Source organism: Anolis sagrei, chromosome 4 (assembly GCF_037176765.1).
Source record: "Anolis sagrei isolate rAnoSag1 chromosome 4, rAnoSag1.mat, whole genome shotgun sequence".
Lineage (NCBI taxonomy): Eukaryota > Metazoa > Chordata > Lepidosauria > Squamata > Dactyloidae > Anolis > Anolis sagrei.
The window spans coordinates 123,352,068-123,378,190 of NC_090024.1; the positions used below are offsets into that span (position 1 = coordinate 123,352,068).

General features: G+C 43.5%; 1 protein-coding gene across 11 annotated transcripts in view; it reads left to right on the top strand.

The window, feature by feature from the left end:
- Positions 1-24,616, top strand: part of RGS8 (regulator of G protein signaling 8) — a 93,760-nt gene extending 69,144 nt beyond the window's left edge. For 10 of the 11 annotated variants that reach the window (XM_060774472.2, XM_060774475.2, XM_067467621.1 and 7 more), the window contains 3 exons: positions 490-554; positions 18,422-18,588; positions 21,705-24,616. In XM_060774472.2, the coding sequence (XP_060630455.2) occupies positions 490-554; positions 18,422-18,588; positions 21,705-21,887 (415 nt within the window). In that variant the 3' untranslated portion in view covers positions 21,888-24,616. The remainder of the gene's footprint in view (positions 1-489; positions 555-18,421; positions 18,589-21,704) is intronic. The other variant, XM_060774473.2, reaches the window with a different exon arrangement.
- Positions 24,617-26,123: the final 1,507 nt, after the last annotated feature.

A 26,123-nucleotide genomic window follows, 5' to 3' on the forward strand; every position in this document is an offset into this window, starting at 1 on the left:
CCCTGTGGCTTCCTTTCAAATATTTATACAATGTCCACAGGGGGCCTCTCAAGGTACTTTTGGATGTAATAGTGGGAGTAGTTAAGTCAGTATGAATTGTATGCATCAAAGCTCAAAATAGTCAAATCTTGTAGAACATAGGAAAATTTATCAATAAAGAATTGGTTAAATAAGATGTGAGCTATAATCCTATCTCAAAAGTTAATTTATAAACAGAGTAGCAAAAGGAGAAATAAAAGACTTATGTGATATCATACAGAAATCATTTGTGAGTTATATGCGGTTGAAGGAATGGCAAATTTAGACCTTTGAATGATGTGAAATATTGGATAAACAACTAGGTAAATACCACTACTAAAATAGGCAATGGAGCTTTTCCGAGATTTGGTTTTTATGTAAAAGTCCTTACCTCCCCCCCCCCCATTTTTAAAAACAACCCCACTTTCACCCCATGATCGCAGTCCTTGATTGTCTGTTTCTTTCTCATAGAAGATTATCAACAGAAGAAGCTACAAGATGGGGAGACTCTTTTGATGTCCTCCTTTCCCACAAATGTGAGTAGAAGTGCCTTTCTTCTGTGTGGGATACCCTTTTTGGTCCCTCCTTTGCAATTTACTAATAGTTTTAAATGACAACGCATTTTAGTTAATTGATCTATAAAGGTCTGAAGGTGGAGAGGAGTAGGATCCAGAGCTTTTAAGAGATGCAGCACATTGTAGGTCTTGGGGATTTTTCAGGTACAAGTCTCAACTTGATATCGCCTTAAACTTCTTAAATTTCATCAATTTAGAAAATATATTTGATTTGCTTTCTGTGTGACATCCCACGTTATTAATATTATCAAGTGGGAAAGTAGTGTAATAGCATCTCGAATTATGTTTTTTTACTGCAGGGGTGGGCAGCTTCTGGAAAAGGGAAGAAGTTCATTTCTTCCACTTCTAAATTCACTGAATTCAAACTGGGGGAGGCTGCCTCCCCTTTCTGCTACCATGGAAAGGTTTGTAGTTGTATGGCTTCAAGTTGCTTCTGACTTGAAAGCAAATCTAGATGTGGGTTTTCTTGACAAAATTTGTCCAGAAAGGATTTGTGCTTGCCTTCTTCTGTGGCTGAGAGAATGTGACTTGTCCAAAGTCAGGGATTTGAAACCTGATCTCCAGAGTTGTAATCCAGGACTGTGACCATTACACCACTCTGTATGCTATGTGGGTTTATATGTCTAGTGTGAGGTATGGCATGTCAGTGGCATCTGCCGCACAGCAAGGCAAGGAACATGATAATCACAGTCCCCTTTTAGGCTATAATCTACTTTATTTACAGCTATAAACAGTAGTACATCGTAAAACTGCTTCCTCTCCATTTGGTAGCTACTTCGCGAACACGCTTTTATCAGTACTAGTCCACACCTCCTGCATTCCAGAGTGATGTATGACGTATGTGGCACGACGCTGCGTCCATTGCTCTATAAACTTAGATTTATAACCTCTCTAGGAATGCCATTCCATTCATGGTACAGTTAACTCTTTCCACACAGGAATACTCTCGGCACATAGCATTGCACTTTAAACATACATGCATACATACTTTGAAATCTACATTACACAATTAAAACAACTCCAACATGGCATTCTCCTCACCTCCTGTGTGCGTTTCTGCAGCCCTCCTTAATTCTGTCCCCAAAGCTTTCTACTATTTACATGAAACTCCTGGGAGAAATCATCTGGAGGCATGGGGTGGGGTGTTATCAGTACGCTGATGACACTTAAATATATTTTTCCATGCCTTCCAAAACAGATTTAGCTAAGGATAGTGTGTCTCCTCTGAATGAATGCCTGGAGGACCTAATGGGCTGGATGAAGAAAAACAAATTGAAACCGAATCCAGTCAAAACAAAGATGCTTGCCATTAAGGATCTTAATCTAGGGATGTGCCAATTAGGTCTGGATCAGGTTACACTCCTCTTGGAAGAGTTCCTGTATCCATCTCTCCAAATGTCATCCCAAGTTGATGCAATGGTCAGGAGTGTTGAAGTTGTTTGCAATTTATAATGTAGATTTCAAAGTATGTATGTATGTTTAAAATGCAGTAGCTATGTGCTGAGTGTAATGTATTCCTGTGTGGAAAGAGTGAACTGAACCATGGAGGGAACGGCATTCCTAGAGAGGTCATAAATCAAATGTATAGAACAAATGGACGCAGCATCGTGCGTCATGCTTCATACGTCACTCTGGAATGCAAGAGGTGTGGACTAGTACTGATAACAGTTAATGAGTTCGCGATGTTATGGTCGGACGGTAAAGAAGCAAGTTTACGATGTGATGAGTGTTAAGTAGCTTCTAATGTATATAGCTGTAAAATAAAGTAGTTTATAGCCTAAGGTGGCTGTGATTGGTCTGTTCCTGCCTTGTTGTGCTACTGATGCCACTGACAAGGGGCATATGCTACCACCCTCGGCTGATATGCCAACTCTGCGCCTTCCTGGAATTCGAGGATCTAAAGATAGTGGTGCACATGCTGGCAATCTTAAGGTTGAACTTCTGCAATGCCCTTTACATTGGACTACCTCTGTACCAAGTTCAGAAACTCCAAATAGTTCAAAACGTAGCAGCCAGATTGATCACAAAAACATCCAGGAGTGAGTATATCACCCCTATACTAAAGTCACTCCACTGGTTGCCAGTTAGTTTCCAGGCAAAGTACAAAGTATTGGTTTAAATCTTTAAAGCCCTACATGATTTGGGCCTAGGTTGCCTACAGGATTGCCTTCTCCCATACAACATACTCTCCACATTAGGTCCTCTGGGGGGGGGGGGGGGGAGGGGGGGAGGGCATCTACTACAACTTGCCAGGACACAACTTGTGACCGTCACCCTCGAGGACCTTTTTATTGTCTGCTCCACAACTGTGGAATGGCCTGTCAAAAGAGATTTGACAGCTAGATGAGCTGTCGGATTTTAAGACACATTTAAGACGAGGCCTACTTGGTCAATGTTAAGCTGTGAATTTTAATCTGTATTTTATTAGTGGATTTTAACTTGTATTTTAATTCTGTGTATCTTATTGTATATCTTTCAATAGTGTTTTATATCTTGTTTTAATGATGTATCCCGCTTTGAGCCACTGGGAGAGGCGGGTAATATATTCGTCATTATTATTATTATTATTATTATTATTATTATTATTATTATCATTAATGAAAAAAATTGCAATTTTTCCAAGCTGCTTAACAAGCTAATTAGAAAGAATGGGAATTCGGCATTCAAGTTTCCAAGGCAGGCTGCAGCTCTCCACCCACAACTCTGCTACTTATTTCCATTGTTAGACCATATAATTTATGTTAGCAGTGAACAACCTGCAGTATGTAATTTCCACATAAGCTATATATAAAACTTCCACACCATATAATCAGCTTCCTTTTCGCAATTTAAAACTGATCAATTATCTCAGTGCTAGTCATGAAAATATTATTCTGTTCAGCTGTTTTCACACCGGGAATGCCCAAATTTCTGTTGATATTGGAAACAACCTTTACTGTGAGTTTTTACAACACAAAGCGTATTTTAACCGGTTAATGATACTGCCTTTCTAACAACACTCTTTTACCAACACACACACATACACAGTGCATAGCATGGAGTGGGGGTTGCTGCAGAAAATATAGTAACAAAGTGTGTTTCAAACATGAGAGCTACAAGCCCTGTTTAAAGTTTGAAAACAATTATCTTTTAGAGCCTTAGGCATGACTTAGAGCAGCAAGTAATGATCCAAATCTATCCTTAAAACACAATAAAATTGTAAAAAAATCACAATATAATGATTTCAGTGGAAGTTGTTGCCAGTAAATAGAAGCCCAATTAAAGAAAAGTCATATAATGAATATCATTTAATTGTGGCTGCTGGGAATACACTTCTTCCTTTTTAAAAAATATCAACTCAAGTTGTATTATAGAAGAAGTCATCCCTTTCGGACCTAAGGGCCTTGGAAAGGAGATAGTAAATAAGATATGTTAGAACTAAGCCATGTCTCTCTCCTGAGGAATCTGTATAAGGACCAAGTTGCAAGAGTAAGAACTGACTATGGAACAACAGACTGGTTCAAGATTGGGAAAGGCGTACGGCAGGGTTGTATACTCTCACCCAACCTATTCAACTTGTATGCAGAACACATCATGTGATGTGTGGGGATTGACAAATGCAAGTCTGGGGTTAAAATTGCTGGAAGAAACATTAACAACCTTAGATATGCAGATGACACCACTTCGATGGCCGAAAGCGAGGAGGAGCTGAGGAGCCTTCTAATCAAGGTTAAAGAAGAAAGCGCAAAAGCTGGGTTGCAGCTAAACATCAAAAAAACCAAGATTATGGCAACAAGAATGATTGACAACTGGCAAATAGAGGGAGAAAACATGGAGGCAGTGACAGACTTTGTATTTCTAGGTGCAAAGATTACTGCAGACGCAGACTGCAGCCAGGAAATCAGGAGACGCTTAGTTCTTGGGAGGAGAGCAATGACCAATCTCGATAAAATAGTGAAGAGTAGAGACATCACACTGGCAACAAAGATCTGCATAGTTAAAGCAATGGTATTCCCCATAGTCACCAACGGATGTGAGAGCTGGACCTTAGGGAAGGCTGAGCGAAGGAAGATAGATGCTTTTGAACTGTGGTGCTGGAGGAAAGTTCTGAGAGTGCCTTGGACTGTGAGAAGATCCAACCAGTCCATACTTCAGGAAATGATGCCCAACTGCTGAATGAAGGGAAGGATATTAGAGACAAACATGAAGTACTTTGGCCACATCATGAGAAGAAAGGAAAGGTTAGAGAAGACAATTATGCTGGGGAAAATGGAAGGAAAAAGGAAGAGGGGCCGACTAAGGGCAAGATGGATGGATGGTATCCTTGAAGTGACTGGATTGACCTTGAAGGAGCTGGGGGTGGTGATGGCCAACAGGGAGCTCTGGCGTGGGCTAGTCCATGAATCATAGAATCATAGAATCAAAGAGTTGGAAGATACCTCATGGGCCATCCAGTCCAACTCCCTGCCAAGAAGCAGGAATGTTGCATTCAAATCACTCCTGACAGATGGCCATCCAGCCTCTGTTTAAAAGCTTCGACAGAAGGAGCCTCCACCACACTCTGGGGCAGAGAGTTCCACTGCTGAACGGCTCTCACAGTCAGGAAGTTCTTCCTCATGTTCAGATGGAATCTCCTCTCTTGTAGTTTGAAGCCATTGTTCTGCGTCCTAGTCTCCAAGGAAGCAGAAAACAAGCTTGCTCCCTCCTCCCTGTGGCTTCCTCTCACATAATTATACATGGCTATCATATCTCCTCTCCGCCTTCTCTTCTTCAGGCTAAACATGCCCAGCTCTTTAAGCCGCTCCTCATAGGGCTTGTTCTCCAGACCCTTGATCATTTTAGTCGCCCTCCTCTGGACACATTCCAGCTTGAGGTCACAAAGAGTCGGAAACGACTGAATAAATGAACAACAAAAAGAACTAAGCCACTTAAAAGAACTAAGCCATTTAAGACTCATCCCCAAATGTTTGAATTGTGCCTGGAAATAGCCAGCAGTATAGGACTTTGAAAGACAGCTGTCATTGGATCCTATAAGTCAGTTTTCACTGGTATTCTTGTTCCGGTTTTTCAACCAGGCACAGTTCCAAAATGTTCCCCAAAGAGAGCCCCATATATAGTGCATTTATTTATTTCTCAATATACTGTGAATTCTACTTTGTTTTGTTGTTTTATTTAATGTTTCACTTAAATGTATGGTTTTGTTTAAAGTAGGCTGTTCAGACAACACTGTCTCTAGGCAGCATGTAAATATTAGAAAAAAATTAAGAATTTTTTTTCATGTCAGGAGTGACTTGAGAAACTGCCAGTTGCTTCTGGTGTGAGAGAAGTGGCTGTCTGCAAGGATGTTGCCCAGGTGGCACCCGGATGTTTTATCATCCTGTGGGAGGCTTCTTTTTATTTATTTATTTTATTTCCGGTACTTTTACCCTGCCCTTCTCAACCCCCGAAGGGGGACTCAGGGCGGCGTACACAACAAGGCACCGTTTGATGCCTATACAGTTACAATTACACATAACAGACAGTCATAGTTAAAACAATTAAAACAATTATCACAATTAAAACAAACAAAGTAATCAGTAAACACATCCTATAGAAACTATTCGCGTGCTAAGTATTCGTATTTCCGGGTTCCAGATTCCATTGCATTAGACATTTCCTAAATGATATCAAGTCCTTTCTTTACCTGCCCGAATGACCAAACGCTTGGTCCCACATCCATGTTTTCAGTTTTTTCCTGAAAGAGATGAGTGAGGTCGCTGTTCTGATTTCCCCGGGAAGCGAGTTCCACAGGCAGGGGGCTGCCACCGAGAAGGCCCTGCTCCTCGTCCCCGCCAGCCTCGCTTGTGATACTGGCGGGGTCGAGAGCAGGTCCCCCCCCAGCCGATCTTAAACTCCGGGGTGGGATGTAGAGGGAGATCTGTTCGGACAGATACACTGGGCCAGAGCCGTGTAGGGTTTTGTAGGTCAAAACTAGCACTTTGAATTGTGCTCAGAACTGGATCGGCAGCCAATGGAGCTGACACAACAGGGGGGTGCTCCCTGTATGACGCTCCGGTGAGCAATCTGGCTGCCTCCCGCTGGACTAGTTGAAGTTTCCGGGCAGTCTTCAAAGGCAACCCCATGTAGAGTGCGTTGCAGTAATCTAATCGGGATGTAACAAGAGCGTGGACCACCGTGGCCAGATCCGACTTTCCAATGTCTCTCATGTCTCCGCATGAGAAGCTGGATCTCACAGATGGGAGCTCAACCTGCTCCCCAGATTTGAACCGCCGACCTGCTGGTTTAACCTGTTGCGCCACCGGAGGTTCCTATATAATGGTTAATGACAAGTTTTTCCTCTGGTAGGTTCAACCTGTTATATTGTTTACTGGTGAGCAAGGAAGGTGGATTAATAATTCTCCTTGAGGTTCTTCTCTTAATGACTCAATGCGGGTTTCTGTTCTCATGTGTGGATTGATGGTAGTTACTCATTCCTTCTATTTCCTCTCTATATCTATACATATAATAAAAGTCAAAGTTTGTATGCGACGTAGGACAGAGGTAGGTAGGATGTAGGGCGGACGTGTTTGTGGCAGCTTTCTGATTGGCTGCCACTGTGGTGCTATTTGCATATGGTCTCTGATTGGCCAACCTCAACAGGACCCCCTGGTGGCGAAGATGGTTAATGAGAGAAATGGAGACATGACAGAGGGAAATTTGCATATGGTCTCTGGCCAGCCTCAATTCCAAGATTCCAAGAGGACAAAGAGATGAAAGGAAAAGGTCAGATGCTGTGTCAGAAAATTACCAATAAAGACCAAATTTGGCACACAGAGCCCCCATGACCCACTCTACAGCCTACTGCAGTTTGGAGGAGGATGGACCATGGATGATGGGACTTCCAGTCCCATTATTCACTTTCTGAGACCGCTGTTGACCTCATCCAATGACTGATCTAGACCAAACTTGGCACATAGACCTCTCATGACCCACTTTACGCCCTGGTGTGGTTTGGCTGGGGATGGACCATGGATTATGGGACTTGCAGTACCTTTGCTCAATTCCTGAGATCACTGCAACCCACATCCAATTACCGATAAAAAAACAAACTTGGCACACAGAGTCTCCATGACGCACTCTACATCCTGGTGCAGTTTGGAGGAGGATGCACCATAGATGATGGGACTTTCAATACCTGCACTCCCTTCCTAAGACCATTACAACTGCCAACAATGATGGATCAGGACCACAATTAACACAGAGAGCCCGTATGACCCACTCTACATCCTGGTGCGGTTTGGAAGAATTTGACAATGGATGATGGGACTTGCAGTCACTTCACTCACTTCCTGAGACCACTGAGACTCTCGCCAATGACCAATAAAGACTAAACTTGGCATAGAGAACAGCCATTACTCACGTTCTCTAATGACCCAGGCAGCGCCGGGTCCCCAAGCTAGTTGAGAAATAAAACTGAGCAAGCTGAAGACCTTAATTATGGTACACCCCTTCTCCACGGGGACGAAAACTGACATTACAGTAACAAGAAGGCTATTTGTGTTCTACATCTGCTAAACGGGCACTAATGAGCAACCCATGAAGATAGAAAGTAATCAATTAATTAAAGGCAACATCACTCCAAAAAGTCTCAGTGGTACCTTACCTCTCCAAACTAGAGTAGCTGACAATTTCAATTATGTTTTATTACCTCCAATCGCTACAAATTAAATTTGAAAAAACAAGCAAGGAAAGACTACAGCAAAGGGATGCAGTAGGCTGACATCAATATGACCAGGATGCTTTGCACAATGTGACTGAACAGAAGAGGACACATTGTGCCTAAAAGGAAAGTGTGCCTAAAAGGAAAGGGCCAGAGGTTTAGCACAGCTGGTAAATCATCAGCAATTATAAGATCTATCAACCAAATATGAACACAGATGGAGTTTGGGGTAAATAGACCTTGACATTTGGGAGTTGTAGTTATTGGGATTTATAGTTCACCTACAATCAGAGAGCATTCTGAACCCCACAAATGACAGAAATGGGGCAAACTTCCCACACAGAACCCCCATGACCAACAGAAAATACTTAAGGCCATCCAGTCCAACTCTCTTCACCAGGGCAAGAAAATGTAATCAGAGCCCTCCTGACAAAGAGCCATCCAGTCATAAATATAGATAGATAGATATGATTCACACACAGAGAGAAATAGTATCCTAGATTTGAAAGAGACCCTTCAAGAAGGACAATGATATGTTGCATGTTCCAGAGTAGGCAAACCAGATAATCTCCACATCACCACTGACAAAGAAACAACAAGAAATACAGTTGTCCCACAAACATAAAGAAATTACATATATTAGAAACCCACACTTTCACATTACTTTATTTTCCAGATCACCAGACTGGGCCACAGCAATGTGTGGTAGGGGACAGCTAGTCTATATAAATAAAAATGTAATGTTTGTTTGTGGGATTAACATAATTCAAAAACCACTGGGCTAATTGACACCAAATTTGGAAACAATACACCTATCAGGCCAACGAGTGACCATCACACATAAAAACACTGAAAAACACAACAGAAGAGACTTAAAAAGCCAAAAAACAAAAAATACATTACAATGCATGCACAAAACCACGTATATACACAAACACACACATATATGCATATATATACACTCACAAAACATATATACAGAAAGGGGGAAGGGAGGGAGGGAGGAGAGAAGGAGGGAAAGAGGGAAAGAAGGAGGGAAGAAAAGAAAGAAAGGTAGAGAAGGAAATAAAAAAGTGAAAGTAGAAAGGAAAGAGAGAGGGAAGGAAGGAGAGAAGGGATGAAAGAAAGAAAGAGGGAGGAAAGGAAAGAGAGAAGGAAGGATGGAACCTGAGAGCAAAGGAAGGGAGGAAAGAAAAAGGTAGATAAGGAAGAAAGAAGAAGGGAAAGAAAAAGAGGGAAAGAAGGAAAGAGGGAGGGAAATAAGGAAGGAAGGAAGGAAGGAAGGAAGGAAGGAAGGAAGGAAAGAAGGAGAGAAAGGAAGAAGAGAAAGGAAGAAGGAGAGAAAGAGGGAGGGAAGGTTGGCCACAGCAATGTGTGGTGGGTACAGCTAATAATAATAATAATAATAATAATAATAATAATAATAATAATAATCTTTATTTAAATCCCACCACCATCTCCCTAAAGGGGACTTGAGGCGGCTTACATGAGGAAGAACTTCCTGACTGTGAGAGCCGTTCAGCAGTGGAACTCTCTGCATGTTTAGCCTGAAGAAGAGAAGGTTGAGAGGAGATATGATAGCCATGTATAAATATGTGAGAGGAAGCCACAGGGAGGAGGGAGCAAGCTTGTTTTCTGCTTCCCTGGAGACTAGGACATGAAACAGTGGCTTCAAACTACAAGAAAGGAGATTCCATCTGAACATGAGGAAGAACTTCCTGACTGTGAGAGCCGTTCAGCAGTGGAACTCTCTGCCCCAGAGTGTGGTGGAGGCTCCTTCTTTGGAAGCTTTTAAACAGAGGCTGGATGGCCATCTGTCAGGGGGTGATTTGAATACAATATTCCTGCTTCTTGGCAGGGGGTTGGACTGGATGGCCCATGAGGTCTCTTCCAACTCTTTGATTCTATGATTCTATGTGTAGGATGAGGTCCTATGACTCTGGAGGCCAGGATCTGAATCCTCCCTTTGCCATGAAAATGACTGGATGACTTTGGGCAAGTAAGATAAAGACAATTTGGAGTAATTCTCTTTTGAACAAATCTTGCCAAGGAAACTTTGTGATAGGTTTCCTTTATAACAATAAAGAGAACCTATCACAAAGTTTCCTTGGCAAGATAAGGTCAGAAATGACTTGAAGGCACACAACAACAAAATGAGAGATAGGGAGAGCGAGGGAAAGGAGGGAGGGCTTGATATCCCTGTAGATTTTATGCCTAGGAGTGACGGTTTGGCCAGACGGATGAAGATTCATTTTGACAGGATGCTGGAAGAGACAGAAAACAAGGCTATCTCACATTTCATCCCTCACAGAGAAGGACACGTAGCTCATCATTTGTCCAACATCTAATAGGACAGTCTGTCCTTAAATCTTCGGTCTGATAGCAACTAACATGTGCAGGGTTGAATTATGACTACTTAGACGTGGAAACTCACTGGGTGACTTAGGGCAAGTCACATTCTCTCAGTCACTGAGGAAAGCAATGGCAAACACTTTTGAGCTGATTTCCCCCAAAAAGCCCCATGAGAAGGTTGCCCTAGGGTCACAATAACTTGAAAATGACTTGAAAGTGGACGGCAGCAGCTGTGACAACCATTGGATGCTTGGGATTGCTTTGGAAATATTTATTCCTCTTTTTCTCCTCTAGTTTTTGTGTAGGTGACCTCTACCCCTTCTGGAATTTCCACTTTCTCTCTTCCTTCCTCTGTTTTCCCCACACAGACACACATACCGAGGGAAATTTTAGATTCCTATGTCCTCTGTACTTCCCATAAAAGTGATGTGGTTTTCAATGACTTCAAGGGTCAAGAAAACATCTAAACAGGGCACGTATTATATCTGAACGAGAGACCAAATTGCCAATATCCGCTGGATAATGGAGAAAGGCAGGGAGTTTCAGAAAAACATCTATTTCTGATTTACTGACTATTCTAAAGCCTTTGACTGTGTGGCTCATAATAAATTGTGGCAAGTTCTTGGTGGGATGGGCATACCAAATCACCTTATCTCTCTCCTGAGGAATCTGTGTAAGGACCAAGTAGCAACAGTTAGAACTGACCATGGAACAACAGACTGGTTCAAGATTGGGAAAGGCATATGGCAGGGTTGTATACTCTTACCCAAACTATTCAACTTGTATTTAGAACACATCATGTGATGTGCGGGGCTTGATGAATGCAAGGCTGGGGTAAACATTGCTGGAAGAAACATTAGATATGCAGATGATACCACTTTGATGGCCGAAAGAGAGGAGGAGCTGAGGAGCCTTCTAATCAAGGTGAAAGAAAAAGTGCAAAAGCTGGGTTGCAGCTAAACATAAAAAAAGATTATGGCAACCAAACTGATTGACAAATGGCAAATAGAGGGAGAAGATGTGGTGGCCATGACAGACTTTGTATTTCTAAGTGCAAAGATTACTGCAGATGCAGACTGCAGCCAGGAAATCAGTCGACCCTTCTTGGGAGGACAACAATGTCCAGTCTCGATAAAATAGTGAAGAGACATCACATCGGCAATGAAGATCAGCATAGTTAAAGCAATGGCCTTCCCCATAGTCACCTACGGATGTGAGAGGTGGACCATAAGGAAGGCTGAGCGAAGGAAGATAGATGCTTTTGAACTGTGGTGTTGGAGGAAAGTTCTGAGGGTGCCCTGGACAATGAGAAGATCCAACCAGTCCATACTTCAGGAAATAAAGCCCGACTGCTTATTGCAGGGAAGGATATTAGAGGCCAAGATGAAGTACTTTGGCCACATCATGAGAAGAAAGGAAAGCTTAGAGAAGACAATGATGCTAGGGAAAATGGAAGGAAAAAGGAAGAGGGGCCGACCAAGGGCAAGATGGATGGATGGTATTCTTGAAGTGACTGGCTTGACCTTGAAGGAGTTGGGGGTGGTGACGGACGACAGGGAGATCTGGCGTGGGCTGGTCCATGAGGTCACAAAGAGATGGAAGTGACTGAACGAATGAACAACATCATCATATATGTTTGTAAAGTCCTGGAAAGAGAATCAGGTTTGGACTCCTAGCCTTTAAATGTGGTTTGACCAAAGGGCAAACAAACCGAAATTATTATCTTTCATGAGTTCAGGAAGAGCTGGGAGTGAAATGCAACCTTTTCAAATTTCCCATACATTGCTGCATTTTCAAAAAGTGTTTCTAGGCTAGGTGGAATAAAAGGTAAAGCTTTCCCCTAGGCATTGAGTCTAGCTGTGCCCGACTCTGGATAGTGGTGCTCATCTCAATTTCTAAGCCAAAGAACTGGTATTGTCCGTAGATGCCTCCAAGGTCATGTGGCCGGCATGACTGCATGGAGGACTGTTACCTTCCTGCCAAAGTGGTACTATTGATCTATTCACATTTGCATGTTTTTGAACTGCTAGGTTGGCAGAAGCTGGGGGTAACAGTGGGAGGTGAGCTCATCCCACTCCCCAGATTTGAACCACAGACTATTTGCTCAACAAGTACAGCAGCTCAACAGTTTAACCCGCTGTGCCATCGGCGGCTCTAACGCCAGGTGGAATAGTAACAATGAAACTAGGCTGAGGAGAAAATGGCTTGAAACAACAGACCTCCATAGAATCACAGAATCATAGAGTTGGAAGAGACCTCATGGGCCATCCAGTCCAACCCCCTGCCAAGAAACAGGGAAGTTTTATTCAAAGCGCCCCCGACAGATGACCATCCAGCCTCTGTATAAAAGTTTCCAAAGAAGGAGCCTCTACCACACTCGGGGGGCAGAGAGTTCCACTGCTGAACAGCTCTCACAGTCAGGAAATTCTTCCCAATGTTCAAACGGAATCTCCTTTCTTGTAGTTTGAAGCCATTGTTCCGCGTCCTAGTCTCCAGGGCAGCAGAAAACAATCCTGCTCCCTACTCCCTATGACTTCCTCTCACGTATTTATACATGGCTATCATGTCTCCTCTCAGCCTTCTCTTCTTCAAGCTAAACATGCCCAGCTCTTTAAGTCGCTCCTCATAAGGCTTGTTCTCCAGATGCTTCATCATTTTAGTCGCCCTTTTCTGGACACATTCCAGCTTGTCAATATCTCTCTTCAATTGTGGTGCCCAGAATGGGACACAATATTCCAGGTGTGGTCTAACCAAGGCAGAATAGAGGGGCAGAACATAGAAATTTATTGGGTGCAGGCAGTGGTGAAATAAGGGTTGTACAGTCTCATCAGATAGGGTGATGTCAGTATAGTAAGATGCTTTCACCTCACCTGGGGGACAGAGACTGACACCAGACATCACACGATGTTGTGTGACATCTAGCGTAGGCAAAGCCCCAACCAGGGTGAAAGCATTGCTGGACGCTTCCACCCCAACACGTGAGGCTTTTTGTGTTGTGCTGGCTCCAATGGAGCTAGCATGGGGCCTCTCTGCAATGGTGACATTTTCCCCATGTGAAGAGGAAAGCATTGCCGAGAGGAAGTGGCAGATTCATGCTGCTGCTCCCTCTTTCCTAGCAAAAGTCCGGTGAAGCACAACACTTCTCCAGGGCTTTCGGATGAGGTCCTTCGCAATAGTTACATGATTAAGAGTGTTGTAATGGTTTGATCATTGTACGATGACTCTGGAGACCAGGATTTGAATTCCCATTCAGTTGTCAAGCCCACTTAGTGACTGGACAAGTCACCTCTCTCAGCCACAGAGGAAGAAAAAGGCAAACCTCTTCTGAATGAATCTTGCTTAAAAAAACAAAACAGAGATAGGGTTGCTTTGGGGTTGCCACACAACAACAATACCATTCTAAATGAGCTCTTTCATGAACCATAGGCCTCTGACAGATCACATTGCACCACAGACACTGATGGCATTTTCTTTTCCAAGCTGTGAGCCTCCCTGTGCTGGTACGGCTGTACCAGGAGCACCAACTCTATTTGCTTTGCATTAAATATTTGCTTACAGTCCAAGGTTTCAGGGCTCTGCAGAAAGGTGGCTTCCTTTGGTTGAGGTCATAGGGCAAGTCACCTATCCATCATTGTTAAGTTTTGGTTCTGCCCCTTGCTCAGGGCAATTGGGAAGGGAAGGGAGCCATTTTTTAGTCAGTCTCAGCAAGGAAAGCTAATGTACAGGACGTGTGTAAGCTTCCCCTGTACAAAAGCTTCAACCCTTAAGACCTTCCGGGGGAGAACAGTCTTAAGAGCATCCAAAGATCTCCAAGGAAACAGCCATAAAGACCAAAGAACTCCAGCTGGAGAATCTACTAGCCTTTCTGGTAGGTCCACTCGGCGTTCGAGACGCAATTCGACCCATTAGCGGAGCCCACATCAGTAAGAATTAGATTACAGACAGCCTGAGAGAAGTTAAAAAGGGGATTTTCCTTTAAAGCAAAGAATCAGTTTTTGAAGACAGTTGCCTGTCCTTCGTGGACAAGATTAGGAAGCCACCGGTTGCTTGAAAGCCTGAAATCATTTGTTTAACTTTCTGAAGACAAGAGAAGTTTCTGTTTGATTGTTCATTAATAAAGGACTTTGTTATACTTCACAAGCCATTTAAAGACTATTTGTGGTGGAAAACCTCTGAGAACCTCTCTTTGGGCCCCCTAGCTTCCCGTTGGGCAAAGGTTACACGTCCTGTTTAGAGACAATTATTTACAGGCCCAGCGCGCAACAGAACACTTCCTTCTTAAGGAAGCAATGCAGCCTCTGCCCCTGTTGTCCGTCTGTTGACAGACAAAGACGTTTCTATTTAGACAGGTATTTGGCAAATAAACAGGTAGCTTTGGAAGCCTTTAACCAACTGGGTGCTATTCTTCCCCTTACTAATTTGTTTCAATTGTATTTCCAATCTGTTTTACTGTTTCAGATGTGTATGTTTTATCTTATTTGAAAACTATTAATCTTCTTAAGTGTCATTTGGGTGAAAGGCAAGGTAGAAATCAAATCAAAGTGCATTTTTAATCGCTCATAAAAAAATATATGCTTCAAAAAACCTACAAAAAATACCTTTGACTAGTTGTGATAACAAAACAAGAGTACTCATTTCTCCTGCCTTCACTTTGTGAGCAGAGGTCATGGTGATGCTGTTCTCAGCCTACTTTCAACTGTTTTAACGTTTTCTGCCTTTCTTGGAGATACAAAATATGCAGGTTACACAAGGTCGGAGTAGAAAGGCAAGGTGAAGAGAAATAATAAAACAAACACCCTGAAGTACGAGTGCTTTTTCTGTAATTTGATTATTGACAAGACCAAGGTGTAAATCCAGTGCCGGAGGCTAGTTAGGCATCTGTAGGATCTTCTAACCCCAGCTGGTTATTATTTATTTATCATGTCAGGAGAAAACCAAACAGCTGTATTGCATTTTTAAACAAACAAACAAACAAACAAACAAAACACAAAGTTTGCAAGCTTGGTAGTTGATTAAATGTCCTTTGACCAGTAGCTGGCCACTTGGAGTGCCTCTGGAGTTACTATAAGATGGTCCTCCATTGTGCATGTGGCAGGGCTCAGGTTGCATTGCAGCAGGTGGTCTGTAGTTTGGTCTTCTCCACACTCGCATGTCGTGGATTCCACTTTGTAGCCCCATTTCTTAAGGTTGGCTCTGCAACTCGTGGTGCCAGAGCGCAGTCCTTCCAAGTCACCCAGTTTTCTGTGCGCCCAGGACGGAGTCTCTCGTTTTGGTATCAGCCATTGATTGAGGTTCTGGATTTGAGCCTGCCACTTTTGGACTCTCGCTTGCTGAGGTGTTCCAGCGAGTGTCTCTGTAGATCTTAAAAAACTATTTCTTGATTTGAGTCATTGACATGCTGGCTGATACCTTTAAAACTCTTTACGGCCAGGGTCCAACGTACCTTAGGGACCTCCTCTCCTTCTCCCATCATCGGAGGTCGAAACGACCAGCCCAACGTGACTTACTCCATATACCGGGTCCTAGAGAAGTGCACTTGGAAAGGACCAGACGCAGGGCTTTTCTATTTCTGCCCCTGCCTTGTGGAATTCCTTGCCGCCCTACATGAGAGCCATGCATGACTTAGGGCCTTTTACTCTCGCACTTAAGACCTGGCTTTTTACTAGAGCATTCGATCTCTGTTAATTTTTATTTTTTGTATGTATGCATTTTATCTTTCATAATTTAGCTGTTAATCGCCTAGAGCATTCTCGGATGGAGGGCGATTAATAAGTTATTAAATGATTATGATGATGATGATGATACTCAAACAAGGGATGAGCTGGAGATGTCACTGCCTTGGTCCTTTCACTATTGGCTGCTACTTCCCGGAGGATGTGAAGTGGTGCAATACTGGCTAAACAGTGTAATTTCTCCAGTGGTGTAGGGCGCAGACACCCCATGATAATGCGGCATGTTTCATTAAGAGCCACAACTATTGTTTAAGTGTGGTGAGATGTGTTCCACACTGGGCATGCATACTCAGCAGCAGAGTAGCATAGTGCAAGGGCAGATGTCTTCACTGTGTCTGGTTGTGATCCCCAGGTTGTGCCAGTCAGGTTTCGTATGATATTGTTTCTAGCACCCACTTTTTGCTTGATATTCAGGCAGTGAGTCAGAGCATGGTCCAGAGTGATTCCCAGGTATTTGGGTGTGCTGCAATGCTCCAGTGGGATTCCTTCCCAGGTAATCCTCAGAGCTCGGGATGCTGATGATTCACCCCAGCTGGTGATTTTACCCTATGACTTCTTTCTAGGGTACACCTCTGTCCATCACTGGGGTACGCCTTTCTCAGCGTAGGAGTCATGAGAAAGTGCTCTTGCTTCATCAGCATCTCCGTTCTTTTCCTCACGTATTCTGGTGATCATTGGTTTTTGGAATGTAAGTAGCGAGGAAATGAATAAGACAAGAATGATACAAAATAATACAGTTAGGAAACACATGATGACAAGCTGTTTACATGTTCGGTTTTTTAAAAAACATCCCCTGAAAAGCTAGCTGTGGAAAATGTGTAAACCAATGAACTTGGCTCACAAGGCAGTGTCTTCAACTGCCAGCTCCTTGTTGGAGACAGATCGCTCTTCCGCCACTCTTTTATTCTTGCCTTGTTATCACAGTTCAGGATTTTGAAAATGTGCACACACAGTCAGGGTGATTTGCTCAACCAACTCTTTGAAAATCCAAAGTTTTGCGGACATTGATTCACATTGGACTGCTTTCTGGACATGACATGTGGAGAACTATTCACCGAGAAAGAAAAAGATAGCACTGAGTAACAGATTTGAATCATGCTTACATACAGAAAGTGACCAAAGCCAATAGCATTTATAACGTACAGGCACCTCCTAAAATACGAACGCGTGTTCACCAAAATTATAAAGCCGTCAAAAGGACGAGGGAGCAGGGGCGGCTCGTCCATTACGTGAAGTAAGCAGTCGCAGAACACTTTTTTTTTGCCAGGGGCGCAGAGGCGCCTCTGTAAATGCCCCTTGATCGCCACTTGAGGAGCGCCCCCTCAGCTCACAACAGCCCTAGCAGTCCGGGGGGAGCCTCGCCGGGGGGAGCCCGGGGGGAGCCTGCTAGGGCTCACAACAGCCCTAGCAGTCCGGGGGGAGCCTCGGCTTTCTTGCCTCCCAAAAGGGCCGGGCCCTTGAGCCTTGCCTAGCCCCTCTCGTTCCTGCTCCACCCGGCCATCGGGTGCGTGAGCAGAGTCGGCACTCAATCGAAGATACATCCAGCCGGAGGGGCTCTCTCTCTCTCTCTCTCTCCCTCTCTCTCTCTCTCTCTCTTGGTCCCAATGGCTGAGGAGAAAGTCAGGAGAAGAGGTGACTTTGGGTGCACACGCTGGGGTCTTCAGGCACGCCTCGTGGACCCAAAGCGGGCCAGGCAAGGGAGCAAGTGCGGCAAGTGTAGTTACTGGGATGTATAGTTCACCTACAATTAAAAAGAGCATTCTGAACTCCACCAATGATGGAATTGAAACAAATATGACACACAGAACTCCCACGACAAACAGAAAATATATATCAATGATTGGTTGGGGGGGGGGGGCGCCAAAATACTGTTTGCTTACCTTTGAAAATTACGTAGGGCCGCCTCTGCGAGGGAGTATGATTGTTGAAACAGCTGCATATTTAAATTTCTCTTTATTGTAATTGTTGAAATATATCCCACTGATGATACCAAAATCAAGAGAGATTAGAGCAGAGAAGGGGAGAGACACTTACTCTGAATGAAATTCTTTTCTCTCTTTTCTCAGATGGAGTGGCTGCATTTCGTGCCTTTTTGAAGACAGAATTCAGCGAGGAAAACCTAGAATTCTGGTTGGCCTGCGAGGAGTTCAAAAAGACAAGGTCTACTGCTAAGCTGGCTTCCAAGGCCCAGCGGATTTTTGAAGAATTTATTGATGTGCAAGCACCACGAGAGGTTAGCAGAAAGGAGGCATAATTATGTTCGCTGTATGAGTTTTGAACAGTAACTAGGCGAGAGACTGGACATATTATTATTTTGGACTACAGCTACTAGCATCCCCAATCTTATTTATTTATTTATTTATTTATTTATTTATTTATTCGAACTTATTATTCGAACTTTATTATGCCGCCACTCCCCTGGGGCTCGGAGCGGCTTACAAGAACAGGCTAAAATCGAACACAATTTAAAAACAATTTAAAAACAGCAATATTAAAAGTCAAAGGCCTGTCGAAACAGATGTGTCTTACATGCCCTGCGGAAAGATGATAAGTCCTGCAAGGCACGGACTTCAGGTGGCAAAGTATTCCAGAGCGATGGTGCCACTGCTGAAAAGGCTCTGCATCTGGTTGCTGTTAGACACAAGGTCTTGACACTGGGAATTTCCAACAAATCTTGGTCCTTAGAACGGAGGGGTTGGTAGGGGGTGAGGCGGTCCCTCAGGTACATCGGCCCGAGACCATGCAAGGCCTTAAAGGTGAGTACCATCACTTTGAAAGTGATCCGGTGCTCAATTGGTAACCAGTGCAGCTTTAGGAAGATTGGTGTTATGTGGCATCTCATTGGAATTCCCGCAAGAAGCCGAGCAGCTGCATTTTGTACCAACTTGAGCTTCCGGATCACCGACAGAGGAAGGCCAATGTAGAGGGCATTACAGTAGTCCAGTCTTGAGATGACCGAAGCCTGGATCACCGTAGCTAGGTAGTCCCTGGACAGGTAGGGGGCCAGCCGTCTAGCCTGCCGCAGATGAAAAAAGGCGGTTCTGCTAACGGCGGAGACCTGGGCCTCCATCGTCAGCAGAGGGTCCAAAAGGACTCCCAGACTCTTTACCAATGATGACGGGCGTAGCGCCTCGCCATCCAGGGTAGGCAGCTGGATGTCCCCACTGCCCGGTCGACCCAGCCATAGGATCTCCATCTTTGCTGGATTCACCCTCAACCTACTGGCACACAGCCATCCAGTAACGGCCTCGAGGCACTGATGGAAACAATCGGGTACAGAGTCCGGTCGGCCTTCCATCTTCAGCACCAGCTGAGTGTCATCAGCGTACTGGTAACACTCAAGCCCGAAACCTTGAACCAGCTGAGCAAGTGGTCGCATATAGATGTTAAACAACAGAGAGGAAAGAATGGCCCCCTGAGGAACTAGTAACCATATTGGCTGGTAAATTCTAGGAACTGTAATTCAAATTAATGACTGTTTCATGTTGTAGTCTTCGGAAAAGATTGGTGGAGGAGAGCTGAGTTACGACCTCATCAGACAGGGTAAATTTTAGCGGCAGCGGTGGTTCATATTATATTAAAGAGGAACTGCTTCCCTGGAGACTAGGACGCGAAAGAATGGCTTAAAAGAACAAAAAAGGAGATTCCATCTGAACATTAGGAATAAATTCCTGACTGTGAGAGCTGTTAAGCAGTGGAACTCTCTGGTCAGAGTGTGGTAGAGGCTCCTTCTTTGGAAGCTTTTAAACAGAGGCTGGATGGCCATCTGTCAGGGGTGCTTTGAATGCAATTTTCCTGCTTCTTGGCAGAGGGGTTGGACTGGATGGCCCATGAGGTCTCTTCCAACTCTTTGATTCTATGATTCTAGGAAGCAAACTTGTTTTCTGCTTCCCTGGAGACTAGGATGCGGAACAATGGCTTCAAACCACAAAAAAGGAGGTTCCATCTGTACATTAGGAAGAACTTCCTGAATGTGAGAGCCATTCAGCAGTGGAACTCTCTGCCCCGGATTGTGGTACTGGCTCCTTCTTTGGAAGCTTTTAAACAGAGGCTGGATGGGTATCTGTCAGGGGTGCTTTGAATACAATCTTCCTGCTTCTTGGCAGGGGGTTGGACTGGATGGCCCATGAGGTCTCTTCCAACTCTATGATTCTATGATGGATCCCATTCGACAACATGCCTTCTGGAGGGAATAGGCTGTACCAGTGTTATGGCAAAGACATTGAATATTTGAAACAACAAATGCCGGGGTTAGTGACTTAGTTAGTTTGTGTATTAATTTTTGTGGCATAATAAAAACAGTGGGTTGTTGTAGGTTTTTCTGGGCTATATGGCCATGGTCTAGAGGCATTTTCTCATGATGTTTCGCCTGCATCTATGGCAAGCATTCTCAGAGGTAGTGAGGTCTGTTGGAAGTAGGAAAATGGGTTTATATATCTGTGGAATGACCAGGGTGGGACAAAGGACTCTTGTCTGCTGGAGCCAGATGAGAATGTTTCAACTGACCACCTTGATTAGCATTTCATAGAATCATAGAATCATAGAATCAAAGAGTTGGAAGAGACCTCATGGGCCATCCAGTCCAACCCCCTGCCAAGAAGCAGGAATATTGCATTCAAATCACCCCTGACAGATGGCCATCCAGCCTCTGCTTAAAAGCTTCCAAAGAAGGAGCCTCCACCACACTCCGGGGCAGAGAGTTCCACTGCTGAATGGCTCTCACAGTCAGGAAGTTCTTCCTAATGTTCAGATGGAATCTCCTCTCTTGTAGTTTGAAGCCATTGTTCCACGTCCTAGTCTCCAAGGAAGCAGAAAACAAGCTTGCTCCCTCCTCCCTGTGGCTTCCTCTCACATATTTATACATGGCTATCATATCTCCTCTCAGCCTTCTCTTCTTCAGGCCAAACATGCCCAGTTCCCTAAGCCGCTCCTCATAGGGCTTGTTCTCCAGACCCTTGATCATTTTAGTCGCCCTTCTCTGGACACATTCCAGCTTGTCAATATCTCTCTTGAAATGGCTTGGAAGTGCCTGGGGGGAATCCTTTGTTGAGAGGTGATTTGATGTACCTGAAAACACTTTTTATTTTCATAGAGCTCAGCCTATCATGGTAATAATTCTGGTTAAATCCATTCAAATTTCAGGTTGCAACACAACAAAGTTCGGAAAAGTCAGAGAGATGTGTGAATTCTACAAGGCACTGTATGTCGTTGTTTTAATGTTCTTCCCCTCCAGTTTTCAGCTGAAAAGAAATAGATTGACCTCGACAAGAGGGACAAAATGGATATATATTGTTGAAAAAGAGATGTCCTTTCTCCTTCTAAAGTACTTTCTTTTACATTTTTCTTAAGGTGAACATAGACTTCCAGACACGGGAGGTGACAAGACGGAACATACAGGAGCCTTCATCTTCATGCTTTGACCAGGCTCAGGGGAAAATCCACAGCCTTATGGAAAAAGACTCTTATCCCAGGTTCCTGAGGTCCAAAATTTACACAGACCTGCTATCTCAAACCCAGAGGAGGCTCAGCTAAAGCAGGGCTGGAGCCGGGGAGCTTTACCCCTCCTTAGTAGTCACCATGAGCTTCCTGCACTGGGCCAAATCCATTTCCATATGTGAATGCAAGTTCATTGGTGTTGCAACAGCAGTAGAATGAGAGGAGGAATGGAAGAAAATGGAGAAACCGGGCTGTGTATATGTGTCAAAACATTTCACAATGTAAGTCCAATGGTCTCTTTGTGGTCCTCATTTGTGTGCACACAAGACATGTCTTGTTTTTAACTGAAGCACATGTACACACACAGCAACAAAATCATTTGCAGCCAATGCTCTCTTTTTGGAGTGTAACATCTGGCCCAAACTATATGCTGAATTCACCAGTCACAAAGTGAAGCTTGCTGAAAATGTTACTACATCAGGCCTGTCTGTAAATAATGTGCAAGAGGCAGAGATCGCAGAGCGAGTACCTGTAGGAAGAGGTTGCTCTTGTTAGCAAAGTCCAGAGATCATTGGCTGGAAGCTCAAGACAATGTAGAAAGAACAATACAGATTGCAAATTCTATCTTTAGCCAGAGTAGTAGCTAATCTATATAAATAAAAATGTAATGTTCGTTTGTGCTATTCACAGAACTCAAAAAATACTGGGGCAATTGGCACCAAATTTGGACACAAGACACCTAACAACCCAATGTATGTCCTTCACTCAAAAAACCTGATTTTGTCATTTGGGAGTTGTAGTTGCTGGGATTTATAGTTCACCTACAATCAAAGAGCATTCTGAACCCCTCCAATGATGGAATTGACCCAAACTTGGCACACAGTTCTCCCATGACCAACAGAAAATACTGGAAGGGTATTTTGGTTTTGGAGTTGTAGTTCACCTACATCCAGAGATCACTGTGGACTCAAACAATGATGGATCTGGACCAAACTCTACACACATACTCAATATGCCCAAATGTGAACACTGGTGGAGTTTGGGGAAAATAAGAGTCTTCACATTTGGGAGTTGTAGTTGCTGGGATTTATAGTTCACCTACAATCAAAGAGCATTCTGAATCCCTCCAATGATGGAATTGACCCAAACTTGGCACACAGTTCTCCCATGACCAACAGAAAATACTGGAAGGGTATTTTGGTTTTGGTTTTGGAGTTGTAGTTCACCTACATCCAGAGATCACTGTGGACTCAAACAATGATGGATCTGGACCAAACTCTACACGAATACTCAATATGCCCAAATGTGAACACTGGTGGAGTTTGGGGAAAATAGAGTCTTGACATTTGGGAGTTGTAGTTGCTGGGATTTATAGTTCACCTATGATCAAAGAGCATTCTGAACCCCTCCAATGATGGAATTGACCCAAACTTGGCACACAGTTCTCCCATGACCAACAGAAAATACTGGAAGGGTATTTTGGTTTTGGTTTTGGAGTTGTAGTTCACCTACATCCAGAGGTCACTGTGGACTCAAACAATGATGGATCTGGACCAAACTCTACACGAATACTCAATATGCCCAAATGTGAACACTGGTGGAGTTTGGGGAAAATAGAGTCTTGACATTTGGGAGTTGTAGTTGCTGGGATTTATAGTTCACCTACAATCAAAGAGCATTCTGAACCCCTCCAATGATGGAATTGACCCAAACTTGGCACACAGTTCTCCCATGACCAACAGAAAATACTGGAAGGGTATTTTGGTTTTGGTTTTGGAGTTGTAGTTCACCTACATCCAGAGATCACTGTGGATTCAAACAATGATGGATCTGGTCCAAACTCTACACAAATACTCAATATGCCCAAATGTGAACACTGGTGGAGTTTGGGGAAAATAGAGTCTTGACATTTGGGAGTTGTAGTTGCTGGGATTTGTAGTTCACCTACAATCACAAAGCATTCTGAACCCCACCAATGATAGAATTGAGCCAAACCTCCCACACAGAACTCCCATGTGGGCCACAGCAACGCATGGCAGGGGACGGCTAGTAATACATAAATTAGGGTATAGGATAGTGGCAGGCAACAAACAAGTTGTCAGGTAGCAGACGAAAAAAGACAAGTAAGACCGAAGCTTATATGTACATTTGATCATTTATTGCAAAGAATGGGAGACCTGACTCAAGGCATTTTGTTGAGTCAGATTTAGATGCAAACATCATCATCATCATCATTTAATAACTTATTAATCGCCCTCCATCCGAGAATGCTCTAGGCGATTTACAGCTAAATTATACAGCTAAAACAGTGACACTTCCCTATCCAAATCAAGGTACAGAATAACTAAAGCCAGATACATTGTTTTGGCACATGAAGCAAAAACTCCCTAAAACACCTAAGCTACTAAATGTCCTTTTGAGACACCAAAAATGTACTTTCTTAGGCAGATGCCTCACTCTGTCCGATATTAGGGGCAGGCCTTGGTCAACAGCCAGTCTTGGGATGGATCCCAACTGGAATTTGAGGAGATAAGAAACCTGCAAGCAATTCCCCTTTGCTTTATATCTTTGCATTCAAATATTTTATATTCGATTAATGCTCAGCATTAAATCAAATGGTAAACAATAAATAAAACATATTTAGGCATTAAAATACAGCTTTTTAAAGCAGAGTTAAGAAACAGTAATTTATTTATTTATTTATTTATTTATTTATTTATTTATTTGCAGCTTTTATATTCCGCCCTTCTCACCCCACAGGGGACTCAGGGCGGATTACAGTGTACACATATATGGCAAACATTCAATGCCAATTTTTGACATACAAACATTCAATGCCAATTTTTGACATACACAGAGGCTATTTAACTTTTTTTGTTTTTGGCCACCAGGGGAGCTGTTGCTTTCATCGTCCATCCGTGACGCTGATGAAGCACTTCCGCATTCCCCGCATGCTTCCCCGCTGGAATGCTTTGCTGGAGTCTTCTTTATGGCCTCATAAATCAGCTAATTTAGCCTCCCCACACTTCAAGGTGGTACCTTATTTTCCTACTTGACAGATGCAACTGTCTTTCGGGTTGCAAAGGTCGACAACAGGCTACACACAATTGGTTGGAAACCCACTCCAACCCGGGCTGGCTTAGAACTCATGACCTTTTTGGTCAGAGTGATCTTAATGCAGCTGGGCCACAATCCTGTGTGACAGTTAAAGCAGTATTAAATATTTCTGAGTTTAAATAACTATAAAAGCTAAGATGAAATAATAAAACATTTTCAGACTCTGACAGCATCTTCTGCCAGCAACTTTGGCAGTAATTTCAGAAGATTTTTCCAATTTCTTTCATAAAGACCAAGTAGACACAATTTATTTATTTATTTATTTATTTGCGGCATTTATATGTCATAAAGAACAAAAATAACTTTCTGGCTTTGCGCCATATTGTTATTTCGTTATTATCTCCGTTACTCTGTCTTTTCAAATGCCCGCTCAAATAGCCATATCTTAAGATTCTTAGGAGCGAGGAAGCCAATCTATTCTCCCTAGGAAGGGCGTTCCGTAGCTAAGGGGCCACCACTGAGAAGACCCTGTCTCTCGTTCCCTCCAACCGCACTTGTGATGATGGCGGGACCGAGAGCAGGGCCTCTCCAGATGATCTTAAAGTCCTCGCACAATTAATCAGGTGAAAATCTGTTATTTTAACCTTTATGAAGGTTAAAATAACAGAAGGGCTTTCCACAGCCGAGGGGCCACCACTGAGAAGGCCCTGTCTCTCGTCCCTGCCAAACGTACTTGTGATGCAGGCAGGACCGAGAGCAGGGCCTCTCCAGATGATCTTAAAGTCCTTGCACAATTAATCAGGTGAGAATCTGTTATTTTATCCTTTATGAAGGTTAAAATAACAGAAGGGCTTTCCACAGCCGAGGGGCCACCACTGAGAAGGCCCTGTCTCTCGTCCCTGCCAAACGTACTTGTGATGCAGGTGGGACCGAGAGCTAGGACGATTTTAATGTCCTAGCTCTTGTTTCCTCTTGTTATTTTAGCCTTTATGAAGGTTAAAATAACAGATTCTCACCTGATTAATTGTGGCCAGTTTTGCTATTGGAGAAAAGATTTGGTTTTCCAGGTGCTAGGAACAATCTTCAGAAAGCCTTCGGGTCACAAGATTCATCATTGTCGTCATTGCCCTTTGCAGGCCAGGGCTGGGAGGAATTGTCCAACTGTCTTAAAGAAGGAGGAGTTGCATCCAAGTCCGCAAATTCCTTTCATAATTCACTAGACATTAATGAAAACTTCCATTCTCCTGCTTTCCTGCACCAATGGACAAAGGTTGC